The sequence below is a fragment of the Oculina patagonica genome, chromosome 8 (assembly GCF_052425735.1).
Source record: "Oculina patagonica isolate OP01 chromosome 8, crgOcupat, whole genome shotgun sequence".
Classification (NCBI taxonomy): domain Eukaryota; kingdom Metazoa; phylum Cnidaria; class Anthozoa; order Scleractinia; family Oculinidae; genus Oculina; species Oculina patagonica.
The window spans coordinates 18,673,930-18,696,495 of NC_135765.1; the positions used below are offsets into that span (position 1 = coordinate 18,673,930).

General features: G+C 37.7%; 2 protein-coding genes across 2 annotated transcripts in view; one reads left to right on the plus strand and one right to left on the minus strand.

Annotated features, from left to right (window-relative positions):
* LOC144662793 (uncharacterized) overlaps positions 1-22,566 on the minus strand; it is a 192,926-nt gene that overhangs the window by 38,800 nt on the left and 131,560 nt on the right. The window lies entirely within an intron of this gene.
* Positions 1-22,566, plus strand: part of LOC144663174 (muscle, skeletal receptor tyrosine-protein kinase-like) — a 28,998-nt gene that overhangs the window by 4,218 nt on the left and 2,214 nt on the right. Inside the window, exons 2-9 of the mRNA XM_078524101.1 lie at positions 6,518-6,892; positions 7,365-7,619; positions 7,800-8,066; positions 8,368-8,661; positions 8,843-9,154; positions 20,961-20,996; positions 21,174-21,293; positions 21,782-21,803. Coding sequence (XP_078380227.1) covers positions 6,518-6,892; positions 7,365-7,619; positions 7,800-8,066; positions 8,368-8,661; positions 8,843-9,154; positions 20,961-20,996; positions 21,174-21,293; positions 21,782-21,803 — 1,681 coding nt within the window. The remainder of the gene's footprint in view (positions 1-6,517; positions 6,893-7,364; positions 7,620-7,799; positions 8,067-8,367; positions 8,662-8,842; positions 9,155-20,960; positions 20,997-21,173; positions 21,294-21,781; positions 21,804-22,566) is intronic.

A 22,566-nucleotide genomic window follows, 5' to 3' on the forward strand; every position in this document is an offset into this window, starting at 1 on the left:
GATAGCAATGGTTAAGCCCGGAATGTAAAACCCAATTAACGCGCCCGTGTATCTGCCAACAGAAAACAATGTTCCATTTTTGAGGCCTCCCTGTACTTAAAATAAAAAATGACGATTATTTTTATTGTAACGAGGTGTTATTGTAAGTGGTATTGTTGTGAAAAGTGTTGCTGTAAGAAGTATATCCTGTAATGTATTTTTTATTGAAATTTACTTACAGCTTAAATATTAAATAAGAAGAAGGTTTAGCGTTGAGGCACGTAATTTCGTTTTCTTAATGCCCAAATATTATCAGAAAACTAATTGCACTTTTCTCGATCTTGTGCAACTCTTACTAAAAACTAATTTTCAGATTATCTGAAGGTGGGTCTGTACCCGTCTGATAGATTTTTTTTAATTTTGTATCATGGCATGCTGACCATAACTCGATGATAATTCATTGGGGTTACCGAGCTCATGTTCGAATTGTTTTGTGTGTATAAGCCCAAAACGTTAATATTAGGGAAGTTTTTAACAGGTTATACTGTTCCTATGGTGATTATTAATGACGGGAAAAGGATCATAACTTGTCGATCAATAATGAGCATTTTTATGTTTTATATATATACCATTATTACTGTAATGGAAACTGATAAAGAATTGTTGTACTCACCCATCAAAGTATAATGGCTGGAAAATACTGAAAATCGTTAACATTTTGCCTTGAAGAGTTTGATTTCCATTAGTTGCTTTTTTATGTATTTTTGTAAATATGTTATGTAAATAGAACCGACCTGCAGTTTCAAGTTACTTATTTACGCTCCTGACTATGATAAAAGTTAAGAACTGAAAAATCGCGTAAAGAGTTTATATGGTCTAGTTCTCTTTTTTTATTTAACAATTTTTTTCCGAAGGCGAGGCAAACAAGACAAAGTCGAAGTAAATATTCATCAATGTTCACTGAGCCTGAGGTGATTACATGTTGTAGTGGTGGTTATCATTATGGTTTTTCCAGGCAGCTAGTACTCTGATTTTAGCACTTGTAAAAAATATCTATGAATGTAAATAATTTTGTAAAGGCAAAAAGATTACAAATAAAGATTGGTGCTGTTTTTTTGTTGTTTGTTGTTGAGGTGAACATAATACCAATAAGAGCATAAAACATGGAAACGACAAACAAAAGTGCCTGCAAGCAGCATGGCCGAGTAGTTTAGAGCGCTGGTGTTGTAATCCGGAGGTCCCAGGTTCAAACCCTTCACCCTGCCACTAGCTGGATTTGTTCTCGGTAGTCACGATTTCAAATGCTTGGACACACTTTGTTGTATATAGCCAACTGGTCTGCCTCCTGCCCGTTGAGATTCTTAACCACGTTATGTTCATTTAAAATATCTGTTTCCTCTGTTTAAGTGACTTGCCTGTATTTTAAGATCATTTTGCCCGGCGTGACCTATGCACTGCCCATCTGGGGTGGACACAGTAACAAAGACGGCTTTAAGTCACTTGAGTCTTTACATTGTAGAGCTGCACGTATTATTCTTAATTTCTTGCGTGATATGCCCTCTGAGGAAGTTGTAGAAAAGGCGAAATGAGACTATATCTTTTATAAGTACAAGCTCGGTTTAGCGAAATTAGTATATAAGGTCTACAACGATTTAATACCGCCAGATATGCGCCATATCAATGTGAAAGCGGAAAACAAGCATGGTCTAAGGAAAGGTTACAAGGTAGTGGTACAGCGCTTTTACACAAACTTTATGAAGCACTCTATCGCCCACAGGGGATCCGTTATTTGAAACGCCCTCTCACAACGACTATACGGTAAAACTAGTCATTTTAAGTCCTTTTTAACATAGTGAGAGGCAAGAACATTCTTAAAAATATTAGCTTCGAGGAATTATCCACGCAGACCGAACGATGATGTTTTTAAATTTTATTGAATTTTTTAATTGTTGTTATAATAGTGAATTTCTTCTATCTTCTTAATATTTTTAGGATGTCTTTTTATATGTCTTTTTAAATTTTTTAATTTGTACACGGCCCCACAAGCTTTTAGCTTTAAACGTTTTACCGTGGTTAAATAAAGTTGTTATTATTATAAGCTATCTCGAAGCTAAGTGCATGACCACTATAAAAACAGTTTAAAAAACTCATTAATAATTCATAAAGAAAATACAAAAGAAATTAATGTTTAATGAGTGTCTTTATATCTGATAAAGACACGGCTAAACTTTACGTCCAATCTTCTAGGCCAAAATAACCCCAAATCTAAATATTAGTGCAAGAATGAGTTGATCTACATCAGAAGATTTTTAAGCCGTTCAATAAATTCGCAGTTCGTGTTTTATCAAGTCTAAAACACTCGGCTGCGCCTCGTGTTTTAAACTTGATAAAACACTGCTGCTCATTTATTAAACATTACATAAAACAACATTTACATTTATTTAAATCTTGAGACATGAAAAATGTCTCGTTGATCATCATGAAGACAGGTATCCAAAATAGAAATATTTTCTATTGTACTATTCCTATTTAAAACAACGTTTCATGGATGAATGAAAACGTATCCGTTTTCATGCCTAATTGCCATAGACCTTACTGAAAATAGACGAAAGCAATATTAGATTAGAGCGACATTTACATAAACAGTAGCCTGCATTTGGCAGAAACAAAATCTGTATGGATCTTTATCCGTGGACATTATCTGTTCCAAGAAGCGGATAGTTTTCGCTCTAGGAAAACTGCGATCTTCAAGGAAGAGATAACGTTGGGAGTAATTCTGTAGGTGTTTAAAAATATTAATATTTAATACTATATTGACGTAGAGTGCACAAATAAGATAAATTTACTCTCGGCAAACAAACAAAACGTGATATTCTTGAGCACTCGTCGCTCAGGCTAACTTTATCCCAGTCGGGTCTAATAATAAAAATTGTAAAACGCACCTGTGGCGTCTTCAAGAGGTCTCCTCGTCATCCTTTTTCTTTTCATTTCCTTTCTTTTTTACAGTGCGGCTACTGTACCAGGGGTCACCCAAACGGCCGTCGTGTCACTGCTTTCACAGAGATTGAAATCGATTCTTGCAAACTTACATGACTGCAGACAAATGACATTCATTTGTACAGCCTGTGGAACTACTCAAATTTTTAAATCGAAACGTCAACGTTAGCTAACGCTCTATTTAACATATAAAGTAAATGAACGAGTGAACAAAAAATGTAAAAAAATGTTGTCATCCTCGCTATATCTGGTACGTTGTGCAGTATAGAATGTCTTCCTTTGCTGGGCTTACGTGCATTTATTTTCCAAATGGTACTACCAAAATTCCCGTTACGTTGATGCCGTAGAGGAAATTGTTTGAAATTGTCCAGAGCGAACTCCGCCACGCACTTTTTAATACGTCTGGGGACATATGGCACGGCCGTTGCTTTCCCTGTTTTTACGCAGTTTCGAACTTCTCTTTCACTATCATCGCTGATATTTACTTTCCAATTAGTGTTGTCACAACTACTTAAGCTCAAAAGGGATGCAATCGAAGTAAATTGAAAATCCAGCGCCATACAGTCAAAATTTAGCATTGAAGTGTTTTCGTGGCGAACGAAACAAGTTGAAATTTCATTGTTCTGTACTCGACATTTCATTGGCTGAAGGAAAAAAATGCTGAAATTTATTGTTTCCGTTCTGCTTTGTGATTGGTTAACTTTGTCTGGGTGACCCCGGTTACAGTAGCCGCACTGTAATGCTTTTTCTTGTTTCAGTTGCTCATGCGTGACTTGAATGACTTGAGTACTGAAGTGTGACTCTATTCAAATAAAGGACGTATTGGCTACCTACATTATAAAAGCGCCAACATAAACTGCTTCCTCGAGTGGGCATGATAACAACACCTAAGCAAGCCAAAGATTTTGTCTCATACTGATAATGGGTGGACACGCCATTTCGTTAGGTTACTTTTTACATGTAATCGTGCTTATACTTCCGCATTCAGGTACGTTTAAGATTTAGTTCATTACATTTTTACAGGTCGTGTAGTGGGAAATGTATTTACATTTTTAAATAATAGTAATAGAAGCGTTGTGAAAGATCAAGATAATGACGAGGACCTTTGAAATAATTGCAAAGTGTTTACAGACATTGTAGGCGTTTGCAACAAAAGAGGTCAACACAGCTCAGTAAAGCGCGTTTGACTAAGTAAGATCAATTTACATTGTGGTCACAACTAATCAGTTGGATCAGAAGTAATCGCGTACCAAGACTTCTGAGACGTATTTGACAAAAAATTTACATTAGACTCCTTCCAACTACTAACAAAGCGATCATACAACAGGAAGTCCAAGAAACTGACGTTCAGTTATGAAAACATGAATGACATGACTGCGCAAAATTTTAAAAGACTGCTTTCACTCACAGCAAATAACCTGAGCCATACATGACATACCGGGTATATTCAGTTAATGTTCCAAGGGCGACACCGCAGAGATCGCAGACACACGATGTGACTAATCGATGATAATAAAATATAAGGATTTGTATGAATCTTTATACGTAGAATAGTCAGCGAGCGTTAAAGCCGCATTTACGCTTGTTTCACTTTTGGTTCGCCACCACCTAAGGAAAAGGAAAAGGAAGAACTTTGCTACCAGCGTGGTGGTATATTTGACAGGCAACTGATGTGACCAACACGTCACTAGCTGTTGCCTTTTCAGGTTTCGCTTCATTAGATTTATTTTTTAAGGCACTATGTCACGGGGATTTCGTAGATTTTTGGTCTAAACTATTCTAAAATTAGTGGTAGGCAACCAGTGATAGGCAACCAACTGTTCTAAAATTAGTGGTAGGCAACCATGAGAACATTATCTTTGAACATCTACAGGAAGTTACATAACCTTATTTTGCGAATAGAAATCAAGCTACTGCTATAAATATCGATTTTTTTTTGAAAACGCACGGAACCGCTTGAACTTAAAAACGTTAGCCTCACTTTTTCAAATTGAAATCCGTTTCCATCCGAGCCATACGCAGCCAAAGATGCTCGGTCACAGTTTCAGTGCTTTTATATAGCAAATTTTAATAAAAATGGATAATTAGTTTAGGTTTCTGGCGACACAAATATAAATTTTGGCTGTTTCGAAAATCTGGTAAAATCCGTGACATAGTCCTTTTAACTACAAGAACAATACAAGAATCAAGGAGCCTATGTTTATATTCTCCACAGTAATAAGCGCATACAATTAAACCAAATTATCATTTGTAGTGTTACAAACGTGTTCTGTGCAAAGTCCTGAACCCCAAGGTAGGTTTATTTTTTGGTTACATTTTAAGCAACTGTTTTTGGTGTAAATTTCTTTACAACAATCTAGACCTATTCGTTTGGTTGATCGTAATCGGTCGAGTTGGATTTAGAACGTTGGAGTCTTTATTCCTATTTCACTTGAATCTTGCTATTTCATATACCAAAAGTTGGAATTACTGTTCATTCTGGAAATAGAATTTGAAATAAATATGTTTAAAATCTAGGACTTGAAGGAAAATGCATTTACTCTCGAACTCACTGAAAGTGACGTCACAAAATCAAACCCTTTGCCAGTTCTGCTATTCAAACAAAGTTTCTGCTTTTTATGAAAAACAGCATCAGTAACAATGTCAGAGCGTTAAGAATATTAAGGATATAAGATACTGCTCTCTTTCTCAGTGTATCATAATATATCCTCTTCTATCGTTTTTCTATTGTAAACTATATATTTGACATAAGAATAGGTTTTTTTCAAACCTCTCTTGTTTTATCATACTCCTTACGTGGGTTTACCTCGGTGTAAAAACCTGTGAAATTTTCCTTTGTTTTAACCTTTTGTATTGTTTTGAAGTTCTTTGTTGCCTTGTTCGTTCTTGTTACGTCACGGGTGAGTTTCGCAGGTTTTTACACCGAGGATGAGCCCCTGGCGTCTGACAAAGAAATATGTTGACGAAAGCTAGTTAGGGTCTAATAATGTCTTTTAAATTGATTTCTGGTGTTCCAGAAAAATCACCTTGGCAAAAGTTTCCAGCGCTTTACAGCTCTTATGCTTTGATGGGTCATAACGACAAATCTTCATCGGTTGCTTCTAAACAAGTTCTTGACATGCAATACTGGGTACTATAGTAACTGTATAACCGGTTCAAGAACACCTTGAGTTTTAGTTGTAAGTGCTTATAACTCAAAAACGTGCTCGGTAACGACCATTTTAATACCTGAGTTATGATGAGCATGTTAAGATACAAAAAACTGAATAGGGGTTTCAGAGCCACCTTAAATGTTAAAAAATTCAAGAAAGTTTAATAAAATATAATTACGTAGTGGTAAAACGATTAGATATGGGAATACTTTAAAACATTGATGTAGTTGTCGTTATTGTTGAATAAAAGTCTATAGTGAGAGATCAAAGGAAACCAATGCCGAAAACTACGTGAAAGTTATATAAACTCAAATTGCCTGTCGGGAAAACGTGCCAGCTTTGAAAATTCATTTATTCGGAATCTTTTACTCATGTTTACTTTTTTGTAGAAAGTCTGATTCGTTTCACATCGTCAAAGTATGAAGGAAAGACAGTAACAGGGCTGGTTGGCTCGTCTGTTAACTTTACATGGAGCTTCACTGGTGATGTTCGTTCTGTTTCTTGGGGACTGAAACATCCTCGCTTCCCTGAATTGCAGAATAATGGAGCTCTTGTTGTATTACACAACGTCGGTCCAGTACCACTAACAGTCCCTTCAGCATACAATGGACGTGTGAGTGGTAGGGGTGATGTATCCTCTGGTCAGGTCACATTTACGCTTAGTTCGATCAGACATAGCGATGAGAGATTTTATGGCTGTTTTATAAGATCAAATGATAATTTTGAATCGCCGAGATGTGACGCTGTACACTTTGTTGTGAAAGGTGGGTGCGAAAAAATCGTAGCTTATAACTTATTTGTTCATTTTGTTTTTCAATTTATACAGTTGCATCAACTCTTTCGATCAAACAGGCTGCATGACTGAATTTGTGACTTTTAAAAGTCTTTTGTTATCTTTGCAGTTTTAGGTTCTTTCCGGCTGCCGTATTTACAAGTACTTAAGATGTGCATAACTGTGCTAACCCCTTTTGCATTTATTATCAATACTTTCCAGATATTTACATGTTTCACAATTATGCTTTATTTACGAAAAAAATGCCACAATATCTTTAGGGGATGTTACTTTCACGATTGAACCTTTTCTTTGTTTTGAGGGTTTATTATGTCAAGCTATATCACAGTTGTATCACATTTAGTGCGAACGAAAATGTGCATCAATGTTTGTCCTGGTATTCTTGGCATGAAATTTATCTGGCATAAAATGCACTGTTGTCATTCAGTTACTTATTTCTTTAGAGCTACCGGCATTCACCCCATCTTTAGTAAACGGAAGTTACATTGAGGGAACATCAGTCAATATTAGTTGTACAGCGACTGGGAAACCAGACCCGGAAGTATCCTGGATGCGAAATGGACGAATCAAAAGTTCTGGGAAGAAAATAACATATTTGAACTTCGACAGAATAAAGCGGACAGATGATGGACTGTACACATGCAGAGCTAACAACTCAGCAGGAACAAAAAGACACAAAGAATTCCTTGTGGTTCGATGTGAGTCTGTAATTCCTAAATATAAAGAAGCATATTCTTACAAAACAAACTAAAACAACATTTCTTAAATTTGACATTCGATACAAGCATATTCAACGAGGGAGACGTTCTCCTTTTTTCTATTACGTTTTTGCCAAACGACTTAAAGAAAGAGCAAGGTTTTTTATCTTTCTTTTACAGACCCGGCAGAAATACTTAGCATTACTTCATCAGCTGCTAGTTCTTGGATTGGTCAGACAGTGACTTTGAAGTGTGTGTCAGATGGTGTTCCTACACCAACACTCACCTGGTACAAACCTGATGGAAATGAACTAAACACAGTCACAGCTAAAGAAAGCACAATGGAGGTGACGATAAACTCTAAGCAAGATTTTGGTCAATACAAGTGTGTTGCTTACAATGGCCTCGATCCTGCAAACCACAGCTCAGTGCTGTTGGAACAGATAAGTATGTGAAGGCATATTTTCCAGATATTTGAATGATTGTTGTAATACGAAGAGGCCTAGAAGAAAGGTCAAAGTAACAACGAAGCTGACATTCACATTTCAAGGACCTAAGATTTTTATGTGAAGTTATCCCGGAGTTCCTGATTGATAAAAGTTAAAATCTTATGTAGGCAAACAAAGCTAAACATCGGGTTACTTAACTGGTTAAATTGTTACCTATTTTTAACCATACGAGCTATATGACACATCACATGTAGAGAAAACTCCGTATTCAGTCATATACATATATCTTCTCTCGTTAGAGGAAACAGGATCCCCAGCTATCGAATTTCCAGCTTCAGATATTCAAGCCACTTCACTGACAGTAAAATGGACTGCACCAGCTGATGATGGAGGGAGTCCTATCACAGCATACCGAGTGGTCATACTAAAGGGTGGCACTGAGATAAAGAATGAGAATGTTACTGACCCTGGTACAACAAGTCTGTCTGTTGGAAGTCTGGAAAGAGATACCGAGTACAGTGTGAAGGTGTTTGCCAGGAATGCAGTGTTTGAAGGTACAGCTGCGCAAAAGACAATCAGGACAAAGATTGAAGGTAATATTTCGATAGGTTTTTATTCATTGAATACGTAAAATCAAAAGCGATAAATATTACTTGAAATCTCCATAATCTAGTTTCCTTGTTTGATGCAAGGATGTCACAGTTATTTTATGTTAAAAACGTGTTTAATAGTATACGACTAGTAGAAACATTTTTCAATGTTATCATCATTCAGGCATTCCCGAGACACCAGAGATTATAGACATGCCTGCGGAGGTACAAAGTGATGAAGCGGCCTTAAAATGGACAAGGCTAGTCAGCAATGGAGCAGACATTACACAATACACTGTTTATATACGAAACGTTAGTAGCAACGGTACCGTAGGAGACTGGAGAAAACTTGAGGTCATTCATGATGTCTCTGTTCGTGAATACGTCGTCACACTTCAAATGAGTCAGCGGTGTGAGTTTGTTGTGACTGCAACCAACAAATATGGAGAGAGTTTGAAAGAACAGAAAAACATAAAAAGAATCCGAGTTTTAGGAGGTAAACCTATGGCAAACTGATTCTTTTTTTGTGGACTATTTCCTTAACTACAATCTTTGACAAAACTAGTTGAAACAAACGCATTTCACGCATTTTTTACAAATATCCTGACCTACAAGCAGGTAAAAGTATTTTATTCCCTTTCCCCCTACTCAAGAATTGTCCTGACAAATTGTCCTGACAAAGTCGTTTGCTCTGGTGTATCCCATGTTAGTCTAAGTGACCACAGTCTCGTCTATGCATTCCGCAAAATTTCCATTGATCCATTCTCGAAGGGACATTCCACGATAACGTATAGGAAATTTAAAAATTTCGACTCTGCAAGGTTTCGCTACGATATTTCCTTACAAAATTGGGATAGTGTAAACAAATACAAACACCCCAACAACATGTGGGACGCTCTTTTCTTTCAATGTGTCGATCAGCATGCACCATTGCGCACTTAACGTATTCGTGCACGCAAATCAGATTGGATCACACCTCAGCTAAAGGAAAGAATGCATTTTAAAGATACACTCAAAATAAAAGCCACTAGATCTGGAAGTGCGAGTGACCGGTCACAGTTTAAAAAAATTTCGCAATGCTGTCAACAATGAAAACAAGCAGGCCAAGGAACAATACTTTAAAAGTGCATTGCGCGTTAACGAAGGTGACCCTCGTAAGACTTGGCGTATCATTAATGAACTTACTTACGATTCACTGATTCTAGCCCGTTGCAGTCAACTTGTTTCTTGATTTGTATTTTGTATGCGCTCCCCGAACCTCTGAGCTGGTTTAAAGAGATATTTAATTCCATTTGTTTCATTTCCTTTAAAAAACACAAGTACAATTTCTTGAAAATATTTCCACACAGCTCTATACTACATTGTGTATGCATACACAATGTAGTATAAAAGAAAACAACAGCAAGACAATAGTGTTCCTTTGGGAGTAAAACGCATGCATGATGTCAAAACAATAGCTACACTCGTTAGACGTCGTCTAAACGTGGTCTTCGTGAACTTCGGCTCATCGGCGTTCAAATAATGCAATTTAGACTCCGATTAGCCATAGTTTATGGAGTCGTCGTCTAAACCTCGATTTAGCCTTAAACTAAATTAAACTAAATTATTAGCGTCTCTCATGAGCTTTCGTCTGCTTTTAATAATCATTTTTCTAGTGTTGGACTGAAACTTATTGATGATTTTCAGCAAAATGGAAATACTCCATCTTATTTCGATTACTTTGAGGAGACCGAGCATAGATTTGAACTCAACACGATAAAATGCTCAATAGTATTCTCTCTATTGTCTAAACTCTGTAAATTTAAAGCGACGGGCCTAGATAAAATCTCTGCACGTCTTCTTCGCGAGTGTGCTGATTTGGTTGCCAGCTCTCTTTGCTGTATCTTTAATAGATTTATTATATTTGGTTTATTTCCCACAGAATGGAAATTCACCAAAGTCGTTCCACTATTCAAACAGGGTGAACGTTCAGGTTTAAATAACTATCGACCTATTTCTATAATTCCTGTTGTCGCTAAAGTCTTTGAGAGAATCGTTTACAATCCATTTTATGAATATTTAACTGAAAACAATCTAATTTCCAGTAGTCAATCAGGGTTTCGTTTACTTCACTCCACTGCTACCGCCCTGCTTGAAGCCACAGATATTTGAGCTTTCAATATTGATAAGCGCAACATGCTGTTGTTTTTCTAGATTTGAAGAAGGCCTTTGACACCGTCGATCACACAATCGTGCTATCAAAATCGAAAGCTTTTGATGTCACAAATGTCACTTATAACTGGTTTTATTTTTCACATGGCTCGTTTTCCTTTGTTCTTCCACGCTGGTTATATTGAATAAATAATAATAATAATAATAATAATAATAATAATAATAATAATGGTTTATTTGCATTCCAAATAACAACTTTGGCTCTTCTATGCAAATTATAAAAACTAAGATATGAGACTAAGATATATAATAAAATATGATAAAAAGTTATGATATAATGTACAATAATTTGCTAAAAATGTTAAAAAAAAATTAAGCTATAGTAAAAATATACAATGCGTTAAGATAATATGAAAAATTGTAGGATAAAATGAAATTATAATAAATTGTCTGCGCCTTTTTTCTTGTAGTGAGCTTTTAAGAGGCGGTTGAACTCGTGCAGATCACTGGATTCTCGTATTGTTCTCGGGAGACCATTAAAAGCTTTACATGCGCTTTGCTTGAATGTTCCTTCTACATAGTTTGTGTTCAATTGAAATTCACTGCTTGAGCGTAGCGTCCTAGCTGGTATATAACGCTCGAGTTGTAAATGTTCTGGGCAGTGAACAGAGTAAATTGACTTGAAAGCTAATTTAGTTAAGCGAAATTCACGACTTTCTGACATCGGAAGCCAGCCAAGTTTCAATAAATCATGTGTGTTTGCATAGCGACCAACAACAAATCCGGCTGCAGCCAACTGAACTCGCTGCAAACGCTTGATAAGATAGTCATTTGTGGGATACGTTACTACATCATTGTAATATAATCTAGAAAGTATGAGCGACTCAGCAAGTTGTTTTCTGACATGGAAAGGTGCTAGATGTTTCAGTTTTCTAAGTACAGACATGGTCGCGTAACTGCCAGATATTTTAGAATTAATTTCATCATTCCGCGTGAGGTTTTGGTGAATCTCAGTTCCAAGAAGGCGAGCAGTTTTAACCCTTTCCAAAGGCTGTCCGTCTACCATAAGCTGGACTTGTTGTTCATCAAGTTGGCGTACGCGTGCCATCGACGCGGTAGAAAATAACATGACTTTAGTCTTCTTTGGGTTTAGCACGAGGTTGCAGTCATTAGACCAAGAAGACAGGTGATCAAGCGCAATTTGTAGGCGCCTCTCACATTCGCCGATTTCGATTGCTTTCCCGTGCACAAGGACCGTCGTGTCGTCTGCGTACGGATGACATGCAACGGAACCTAGATGGTCAGAGAGATCATTGACATATAGATTAAAAAGCACCGGGCCAAGCACCGACCCCTGGGGGACTCCAAATCTCACGTCAAGCGTACTTGCGGCTTTATCTTCAATCTGAACGAACTGCTTGCGGCCTGTGAGATAGTTAGTCACCCATACCAGAAAAGACTTCGAAAAGCCGAGAAGGTGCAGTTTCTTTAGAACTATCTCGTAGGCGACAGTGTCGAAAGCTTTTGAGAAGTCAGCCAAAACTGCCAAAGTTACTTCTCCACGTTTCATGGCTCGCAAGATGTCGTCCTTTATCGCGAGCAGAGCTGTGGTTGTACTGTGCCACTTACGATAGGCGCTGACTGTGTCCTTCAGGATACACTCGGGGCCGGTAATCAAAAAGTCACTAATCTGATTGAGCACCAGCCGCTCATAGATCTTTGACATAACGGGTAGTATGGAGATTGGGCGAAAGTCGTTGTTTTCTTTTACCACCGCAATTTTGGGATTGCGCTGATGCGAGCGATTTTCCAGGCAGATGGGAAAGTCTTATGTTCGATACAGTTGTTCAAAATATGGGTCAGTGGGGAAACCAAATGATCGGCGACAAGTTTGATATACTTTACGGGGATCCCATCAGGACCACAGGAACAATCTGATCTAAGATTCTTTAGCTCTTGGAGCACCTGTTGGCCGGAGACAGGCTTTAGTGCGAACGCCCTGGACTGATCGTCAGGCAGTGATTCAATGAGCTCCCAGATACTATTAAGAGAAGTAGGAGAGGCACCGGTGACGCGTTGTGCAGTTGACGCGAAGTGCTCGTTTAACTTGTCGGGGTCAAAATGAAGCGGTTGTGGACTCGGGTGAAGAATTCTGTGTATGACCCTCCAATCCTCCTTGGGCCTATTTGAAGAAAGCGCATTTTGGTAAAAATCTCGCTTAGTCTTCCTGACCTTAAACTTGAGCTGATTCCGTTTATCTCTGTAAGAGTTCCATAATTGATCACTATTGTTACTGCGAGCTCGAGTGCGCAGGTTAAGGCACTCTTGTTGAAGTTGCTGAATAAACCCCCGGCCACTAATTAACAATTGTTTGAAAAGCTGGGAGCGGCTTTGATTGTAACAGGGGAGAGCGGGGCTGATATTCTAATTTTCCACCAGGGAAATATTAGAGTTGATAACCCCCTAGGGGAATACAACGATAATATTCCCCTCGTAGCAAATCCACAAGCCTCGCATTACAAACAAAACCACAATTTTTCTTTAATAACGTTACATTCATTTTACCTTGACTGTTGTTACATTATTTTAAATACTACTGAGCAATTGCTTAATTGAAAACATGAGAAATGCGTTCCGGAACTCGTGCCTCGACGTTTGCTTTTTCAGAATTCCGAAGCAGTTTATTCTGTTCGGTTGCTAACACACTCCAAACATTCAAACGCCTAAAGGTTACCTTTTTTGTCTTCTTCGGGATCCTTCACTATTCCTGGCCAGCAGCTCTTTTAATTTGTCATCGTCAACGATGATCTCTCTATCTCTAGCCTCTTCGACGTTTTCTTCCTATTTGTTTCCACCTGGTTAAAGCTAAACAACTCTTTTGTCGCCTTCTCAATGCTAATTAAACTGAGCGTTTTCGTAGTCCTCTTCTCGATTCTTAGAGGATAGCAGGCTCCAAGTTATTGCCTGGATTTGTCGAAAAATTAGAACTTTCCTTCGCAGACTCACTCACTTCTACCAACTTTGCAGTTAATTGGTGAAAAAGGCGGTTATCAAGTTGTCGGTACTATTAGGCAATTAAAAAATCCCAATGCGTACTTTCCGAATCTTTAATCTTTTGTAAAGCTAGTTTGGCACACATATTGATTGTTTTGTTCGGCATATCAAAAACGAAAAAATAACCTGTTTATCAAGTGGAAACCCCAGTGCGTCTTTTCGGAACCTTTCTCCTGTTGTTAAGTGTGTGTCGAGAAAGAAACATTTGTTTTTCTTCAGCGTATTCTTATTGTTTCAAGCCACTGTTGTTACATCGCCCATGTGAAAAATAAGCCGGTTATTTTTAGGCACCTCGGGAATATGTGATTTATTCACCTCGGGCTGCGCCCTCGGTAAATAAATCGCATACTCCCTCGTTGCCTAAAAATAACCCTCACTTATTCCTTCTCTCTATTTCTCAACCTAGGATGTATGCAGATGACACGCACTTAACCTTTGCCAGTAACGATGTTACCCTATTAGAAGAAAACATGAATAATGAGTTAACTAAAGTTTCTGAATGGTTAATTGCAAATAAACTCACTCTTAATAGATCGACAGACTGAGTTTATGATGCTAGGGTCAAGGCAAAGGTTAAATACTTTGAGTAGACCTTTGTCCTTCTCAATAAATGGTGACTCTATAAAGCAAGTTGAATTTACAAAATCCCTTGGTGTATATATAGATCAGAACCTTACTTGGAATCTACACATTACAATTATTTCTAAAAAGATTGCATCTGGCATTGGCATCCTAAAGCGTAGCAGGTCTTTTGTTCCATTTAAGACATTACTATGTATCTATAACTCTTTAGTACAACCCCATTTTGATTATTGTAGTGTCGTTTGGGGGAATTGCAATAAAACTCTGGCAAGTAAACTACAAAAACTGCAAAACCGTGCTGCACGTTTCTTGACCTCTTCTTCCTACGATGCCAATGCTGATGATCTTATTGCAAGACTTGGCTGGAATAAACTCGATGTCCAATTTAAATGGTCTATAAATCACTCAATGGTCTTGCACCCGACTACCTTAGGTCAATGTTTTCTGATAGAAGCGATACGTGCACCTATTCACTGAGAGGGTCCGCGGTTAAACTAACTGTTCCGCTTCCCCGCACTAATTTTCTTAAAAACAATTTTAGCTATAGAGGTGCGGTGCTGTGGAACAGTTTACCTGTCGACCTACGGCAAGCACAAACTCTCACTAGCTTTAAATCCGGCTGCAGCAGTTTCGTTTTTGGCTAGAATCAATGTAAATATTAACATCACATGGCCTTCATGGAAAGCAGGCATTCCTTTTATTATAATTAACAAGAACATTGAGAAGCTTGAGAAGCTTAAAATCGGGCGCTTTGCCTTGAAAGGCAGGGTTCAGTACAGCAGAAACCACGAAGCAGTTACTTAAGTAGCACTCAGTCCGACTGTGTTTGTGTAAGTCACAGGGCTTGCATGAGCTGTATTAGTGTGCATAATATAATATCTAGAACGTTGTCGAGATTGCATTATTACTTAATGACATGATGGTTTCAATTTATAAATGTATCTCACACAATACAAATAAACGATTGAAGTAGACGACTAGACAATGTAAAGTTTGACTTAGCAAAGTGCAGTGTATTGGTAATACTGTAAGGTGCGGTTTCACCTGACGGTCGTGTGCTTTTCGGTATTTTCCAGGCATTGCACTTTGATGGGACAGTACTACAACTGTTTACCGGGGAACTACTATTGTCAAGAAAATGATCACAACTTGTTGATGAATGATTGAACATTTGTTTCATACCATTACTGTAATAGCAATTGATGAAGGCTTTTAGTACTGAACCAAAGTATAAGGACTGGGAAATACTGAAACCCATTATCAGCCACCTTAAACGGAAATATCTTGTTGGTGTTTCAAGGAATACAAGGAAACTTCACTCATCCCATGTATCTATGTATTGCGGTATTTTGTAATTTTTTGAGTGATTTTTGGGGATGTTTGGCAGGTGATAGTTTTTTTAAAAGAATTAGTAAAATTTAGACAACTAAGAAATATTGAAAATTTAATGTGAATTTAACATTGGAATTTGAAGTTAGAAATTGGCAGACGGACACCAAACAGTCCCGTGACATCCTGGAGTGTTTTTGCATGGGGGTCAACTGTGTGATGATGTTTCCATTTTTTTCTTCAATCCCCACTGATAAAGAACTGTTGTTGGTGTTATGTTGGTGTTATCACATGTCAATCCTTTAACAAGGTATGAAAGAACACAAGGATTTAAATTATTCTGGTGCTCAATTTTTGCGTAACTAAAATTAATGTTACTCAAATTCCTGATGGATTCTGTCTTAAACTGTTACGAGCTTAGTATTTCCAAATTATTGCATGTCAATGTAAGGCAAGACAAGACATGCCTTGGTTCTTATGTAATTCTCTTAAAAACACATAAGATATTGACTATAATTTTGTCTGTGCTATGGCAATTCACAGTGGGGTGGTCTTGATGTGTCTTTAACTTGTAGACTGGACTGGACTAGTAAAACGCGGACTTGTAAAACGCCTCTAGACACTTCGAATTCCTTGGCCACAATCATCTTACGGCTCTCTTCAATACATAATGTCTCAAAAAAACAGTAACCTCAGAAAGAAGTCAGAAGCAAATAAGGTCGAAAGACCGAATTTGAACATATAACGGCAAATGTTCTAATGTCACGAACGTAGGAGTCGTGTAGGCCCGTCACCTTTATTTACCACATACTGCCCCCAAATTAAAACAGTACCCTCAGAAAGAAGTCAGAAGCAAATAAGGTCGAAAGACCGAACTTAAACATTTAACGGCAAATATTCCAATGTCACGAACGTAGGAGTCGTGTAGGCCCGTCACCTTTATTTACGATTGACTGTTGATTTCTGGACGGGCCCCGTTCTACCTCGTGCGAGCAATACAAACGACTGCACTCAACAGACGTCAAGTAGTGGAAAGAAAGAAACATATGCACACAACTCATAGCATCAATCCCGTTGTTTTAGTAGGGGTTTGCAGAACGAACATGTGCTATACTGCAAAAACATCTCCACGCTAAAACAGACCATAGAGTGCTCAAAAAAGCTAGAAATATGCCGTCGAAGAAACACACAAGAGCTTCAAACACAAATTGTTTCGCTCGCTAAACCGTTTAGTTTCCGTTTAGTGTCCGCGTTCTACAAGTCCGTGCTTAACAAGCCCTCGTTTTACAAGTCCGCGTTTTACAAGTCCGCGTTTTACTAGTCCTCGTTTTACAAGTCCGCGTTTTACTAGTCCGCGTTTTACTAGTCCGCCTTTTACAAGTCCGCGTTTTACTAGTCCGCGTTATACTAGTCCGCGTTTTACAAGTCCGCGTTTTACTAGTCCGCGTTTTACTAGTCCAGTCCAGTCCTCGAAATACAGTATGCCAAAACTCCCCGCCCTCTAAAGATAAGTCCTTGACGGTTCTTGTCGTTTTTCGGTGCCTATTCATCTTCGGCATCTTTCTCATCCACCTCTCGTTCTGTCCTGTGTCTGTCATCACACGAAAGAAAAGCTGATTCTCAAAAAATCTGCCACAAAAGGAAATTGACAAAAACAATATGAAAACCATATATCGAAAGTTTCTTATTCTAAAATTTTATCATACGTCTTAATTCAGAGCTACAAAGAAGTTCCTCCTTTTGAGTTATTGATACTGTTCTTACAGTACCTCTTTCCACTAGCGAAATTTTACAAAATTCCTTCGCGGCGAAAAGGTAGCGCGAATCCAGAACAGACTCCAATCGAGAGTGGGTTAATTCTAGATTACTATTAATTAACTATTACAACATTCATTTTTAAAATAGTTTCCCAAGCCGACTAAGCTAACTAAACGTCGAGTGTATCTTTCAGTAAACAAAACATGCCGTTATGACGCCGGAAATCCAGCTCACGCATACTATACCCCGTGACTCACGCAAACCTCCGACTTACGTGCTACTACAGTCATTCCTTTCTAAACATTTTTTTTTGACCACCACCGTACCTTTCTACCCAAAAAACTCATGAAACCGCCCGGTTTTAACCTGTTTTAACCTTTCAAAAATTAGAGCGTTCGAAACTAAATAAGATCCGTAATCACAAACAACATACAGCCGTTTACCAGCACTCTTAAAAACTCCTGAAACCCTTCAAAATCAGGCAAAATAAATCTTTGAAATAACCTTTATCAATGTTTCTTATTTTTTATTCAGTTCTATAAAATGCCTTTCATACACTACTGTCAAACAAAAATTTCAATTTCCTCAAAGTTTCAAGACAAAAGAATAACAAATATTTCGTGCACAATGTAATTTGATTAAGCCAATATTATCACGTCTAAAAATACTTCAAGCAATTCAGTGAAAACCCGTTTTTTTTCGTATCAACGAAAACCACTTTCGAATAATCAATACATGAAAATAACAATAAGATCAAAAGGAAGAAAGGAACCTTTCTAATTATTTGAAGACTTTCAAAGCCGTGATATTATGCATCCAATCCGCGATAAAATTTAATTACAACAAAATCCAAGTTCTCATTTTGAAGTCCATTTTTTTCAGTTGATACCTTTATCCAACTTGTGAAAAATTCCATTCAAGTTCCTATTAATACTGTACATTCCCAATGTTTTGCTCAGGTCTTCAGAAGCGTCTTACTAACCAAATCTAAAATAATTCCAAAACATGCTGTACAAACATTCTACTCTTTGTGACAAACGACTTGACGACCAATTGTTCGAAATGAAAATCGACACAGTTCTTCCTAAATAAAAAAAAAGTTTTACGGCGGAGTCAGGCTCAAAAAATATACCGCAAGATCACACCCCCATTCATAGTCAGAAACCAGCAAACCATCTAGTTTGCTAAAAAAAACACTGCGTGACATCAATGACGTTACCTTTTTCATTTACAAAAATAACTTTAACTTGTCAAAGTAAGTGCAATTTCACAATGGTGAATATATCGGCCCAGTTCTCGGCCGGGTCCAGTTCTCGGCCACTTTGTGTTTAACGCGTTTTTTCACACTCCAGTTGAATCAAAAAGAAAAGGTATTTCCTTCAAACGATAGACTGATTCATGTGCTTTAAGTATCTTGAGTTTGATCGTTCAATTCGATATAGAAAGCTCACACGTCGAGTTTACGCGGAGGTAGTTGTTTGTTTACGGCTCCAAATTCATGGATGTAGTTAAATTCGTATTTTATCCAAAAGCCCCCACCATACGAGCTAATTTTTGGCATGTGAAACGTAGAATAATTCAGCTTTCTGCTTTAGTTAACTTTTCGTTGAACCGTTGTATTTTTTGGTCTTAATTTACTTCGAAATTTTTTCTTGCGACGTTTGCGTATTTGCCAGTTCTCGGCCACCCTGCTCGCTATCACAGCTTAGCGCTTGGTTTTTAATATAATTTCATCTGCTGCTGCCAGAATGAAAGAAATAAATGTTTTAAAAATAAAGTTCAATCTTATCTCTAAGTTTTGAGCTGACTCTTGTCTTGTCTATTATTTCTACAACACCTAAATATTTCAAGACCTTTTCACTGCAAAATAAACCATCTAAATGCACGGGTCACACAATGCGGTTTTGCCAGAACCTGCACATAGGCAACTAGGCGCGTTAAAATCCTTCTTTTCTAAAGTAAAACAAAGCATCATAAAAATAATTTGGGATCGATATAGTATAAATAGGTTTACAGAGTGATTTTATGACTGTGAAAATTAATTGAGCATTTTTTTTACAGATAATTACGCACAAGCTTTTTAGTGGCTGAGAACTGGGCCAAGGTGGCCGAGAACTGGGCCCACAAATGGAGCTTTTATTTTTATTATTGCTCGGGCAAATTAATTTTTGACCGGTCGATAGCTTTACACCAAAAAGCTGAATAATGTAGCTAGCTCTGGGAGAAATTTCAAGTTCCTGCGGTTTTTCTGAGGTAAGAAATACAAGTTTACGTCAAAAGTGGCCGAGAGCTGGGCCAAGGTGGCCGAGAACTGGGCCCACAAATGGAGCTTTTATTTTTATTATTGCTCGGGCAAATTAATTTTTGACCGGTCGATAGCTTTACACCAAAAAGCTGAATAATGTAGCTAGCTCTGGGAGAAATTTCAAGTTCCTGCGGTTCTTCTGAGGTAAGAAATACAAGTTTACGTCAAAAGTGGCCGAGAACTGGGCCAAGGTGGCCGAGAACTGGGCCCACAAATGGAGCTTTTATTTTTATTATTGCTCGGGCAAATTAATTTTTGACCGGTCGATAGCTTTACACCAAAAAGCTGAATAATGTAGCTAGCTCTGGGAGAAATTTCAAGTTCCTGCGGTTCTTCTGAGGTAAGAAATACAAGTTTACGTCAAAAGTGGCCGAGAACTGGGCCCCATACTGTACTTTGCCCCGTAAGCTTTTTTCTCTGTCCTTCCGCCGAAGCAAAAAAACACAACCTGATTAAACATTAACTCAAAAGTCGACCAAGTGTGCCTGCAACGATTTCCTGTCAAAACTAAAATGAAAACCATTGCGGTATGCGTCACCCGTAGCGGTTTTGTAGCAACCCCGAGCTATCCCCGTCTTTTTGGCCGCGCCAGGAGACTACGCTCTAGGACGACCAAGGGGTAAACCTTAAATCGGCCACGCCCGATTAATTAATACCATTGTAGACGACTAATGCAATTTAAATTTAGGTATTAAGTAATTTTAATAAGTATTATGTCTGTTAAGTCCTGATGATTTTACCGTGTTGAAATAAAGATTAATAATAATAATAATAATAATAATAATAATAATAATGTTGTTTCTGGAGGTTTACAGTTCGACCCACTTTGTTTTGAAAATACTACAACATTAACAACGTTGAAATAGGGGGAAAGGCAGAGGGGGTTGCAAAACTGAACTCTCTTAGCTAAATTAGTGGCAAATCGCTGAATGTTTCAACAGTTTTTTCCAAGATTGTAGTTCTGTTTTTCTTATTCAATGTTTGTCGAAAAAAGAAATCGGAGCGAGATGCTTTAATGCCTTACGGGAAACTGTGGTTATGTTATGTTTGACGACTGTTGATCTAACTTGCAAACGTTCTTTCAACGTAATTTTATTACTCGTTTTTTGCTTTGTCATTTTAGGGTCCACCGGGTCGACTGCAAACCAGAATCAAACAGGTGATTAAAGAATGCGGTTTATACAAATTACCACTGATGTATAGTAAGAAATTCAACTTAAAATTTGTACTATTTTTTAGCCTTGCAAATAAATAAAAAAATAAAATGTTTGTTAAAGTGCTCAGCACTTAGCTACCAGGTGAATACCATTTTAATTTTAAATTTTATTACGTGCAGCTGTTGGATGCTACAGCCAAATGGTGATTCTTCATGCTGTTTACCTTGGTGTCATAATCTTTTTGGTGGTTATCATTGTTGTAATTTGTATACTCTACTGGAGAAAGCGTCGGTGTCTAGGTAAGTATTTGTATTCACTCTTTACATAGGGCCTCGCTTAAAATTAAACATAGTTGTTACGTTGTCGATCTTACTTCCTCTTCCGTCTGTATGTTCTATGGAAACCACTGGCGCTTTATCGACGTACACAAGTGGCAAATGAAATTTTCATCTTGTCCTAATTGGAAGTAACCCTTACTGAGTGGGGCTGCTTTGCAGTTAGCCAAAATACCATGGGTGCCAATTGCCTTTTTCGCGCGTCTTGTCAAGTTGGCCTCCGATCTGTACGAAGGGACGGAGGAAAAAAATATCTGGTAGCCAACTGAAATGCTCCCTCAACTCTTACTTGTATATAAATGTTTTTTCTATCTAGACGCATAGGCTGACAGTTTGGCAGTCCTTTTTCATTAAAATGCGTGAAAAAGCTTGGAAAGATATCGGTTAACGTATTGGCCATTCTTTTTCGTCATTTATTATTGTCTTACTCAGAATGCTTTCTTGTTTTGCAGCGACCTTAAAGCGTGGGAAAAGGTGAGTACAAAAATCAAACTTGCTGGCAATAAACTTAAGAACTATAACCGACAGTATTTACTTTTTTATTTTAATATGTTGTGTCACATACAACTTATCAGGTGCACGTATACTCGAATCATTTCGTGTTTCGAGTACAGTGGAAATAAAGTAATCGTCTCTGTGGTGTATTCAACGCAGCCAGAATGGTTGTCAAGTAAAAAAGTTGCTGCCTAATTTTATAAAATGAACATAATGCGTTCTAGTGTTGCAGTCGGTTGCACTGAATGATGCGGATCGTTAACTGATATTAATTGCCAGATTCCGCTGTATATTTGTTGTGCACTGTCGACAGTGAGTAGTATTTTCTTCGAGAGAGCCTATCTTTACTATCTTCTTTTTGTGAAAAAAACAAAAACAAATAATATTAATAGAATCGTAACAAATTTTTTAAACAAAAAGTAACGGGGAAACATCTACATCACTCGTACCCGCTTCTAGTGAGTGAAAATTTCGTATCTTAGTAAAGGTCACTTACAGAACACATAAACGTTTTCATCCTTTAACTGAGCCTGGAGCTCAGAAAATCGGCAAAACCTTTCATGAGTTTTGCCAACGCCGTCACATCCAATACCCGCAAGGGGTTTTATTAGGCTTGAACTATGTTCTCGGTAGCGAAAAAACTCTTGATTTGAAATATTTTTTCCATGTCTAGATTGTTATTCGCACCAAAATGAAATTTTACGTTTGTTGATTTTGGCCCATTTCACCTAGTCAAACAGAG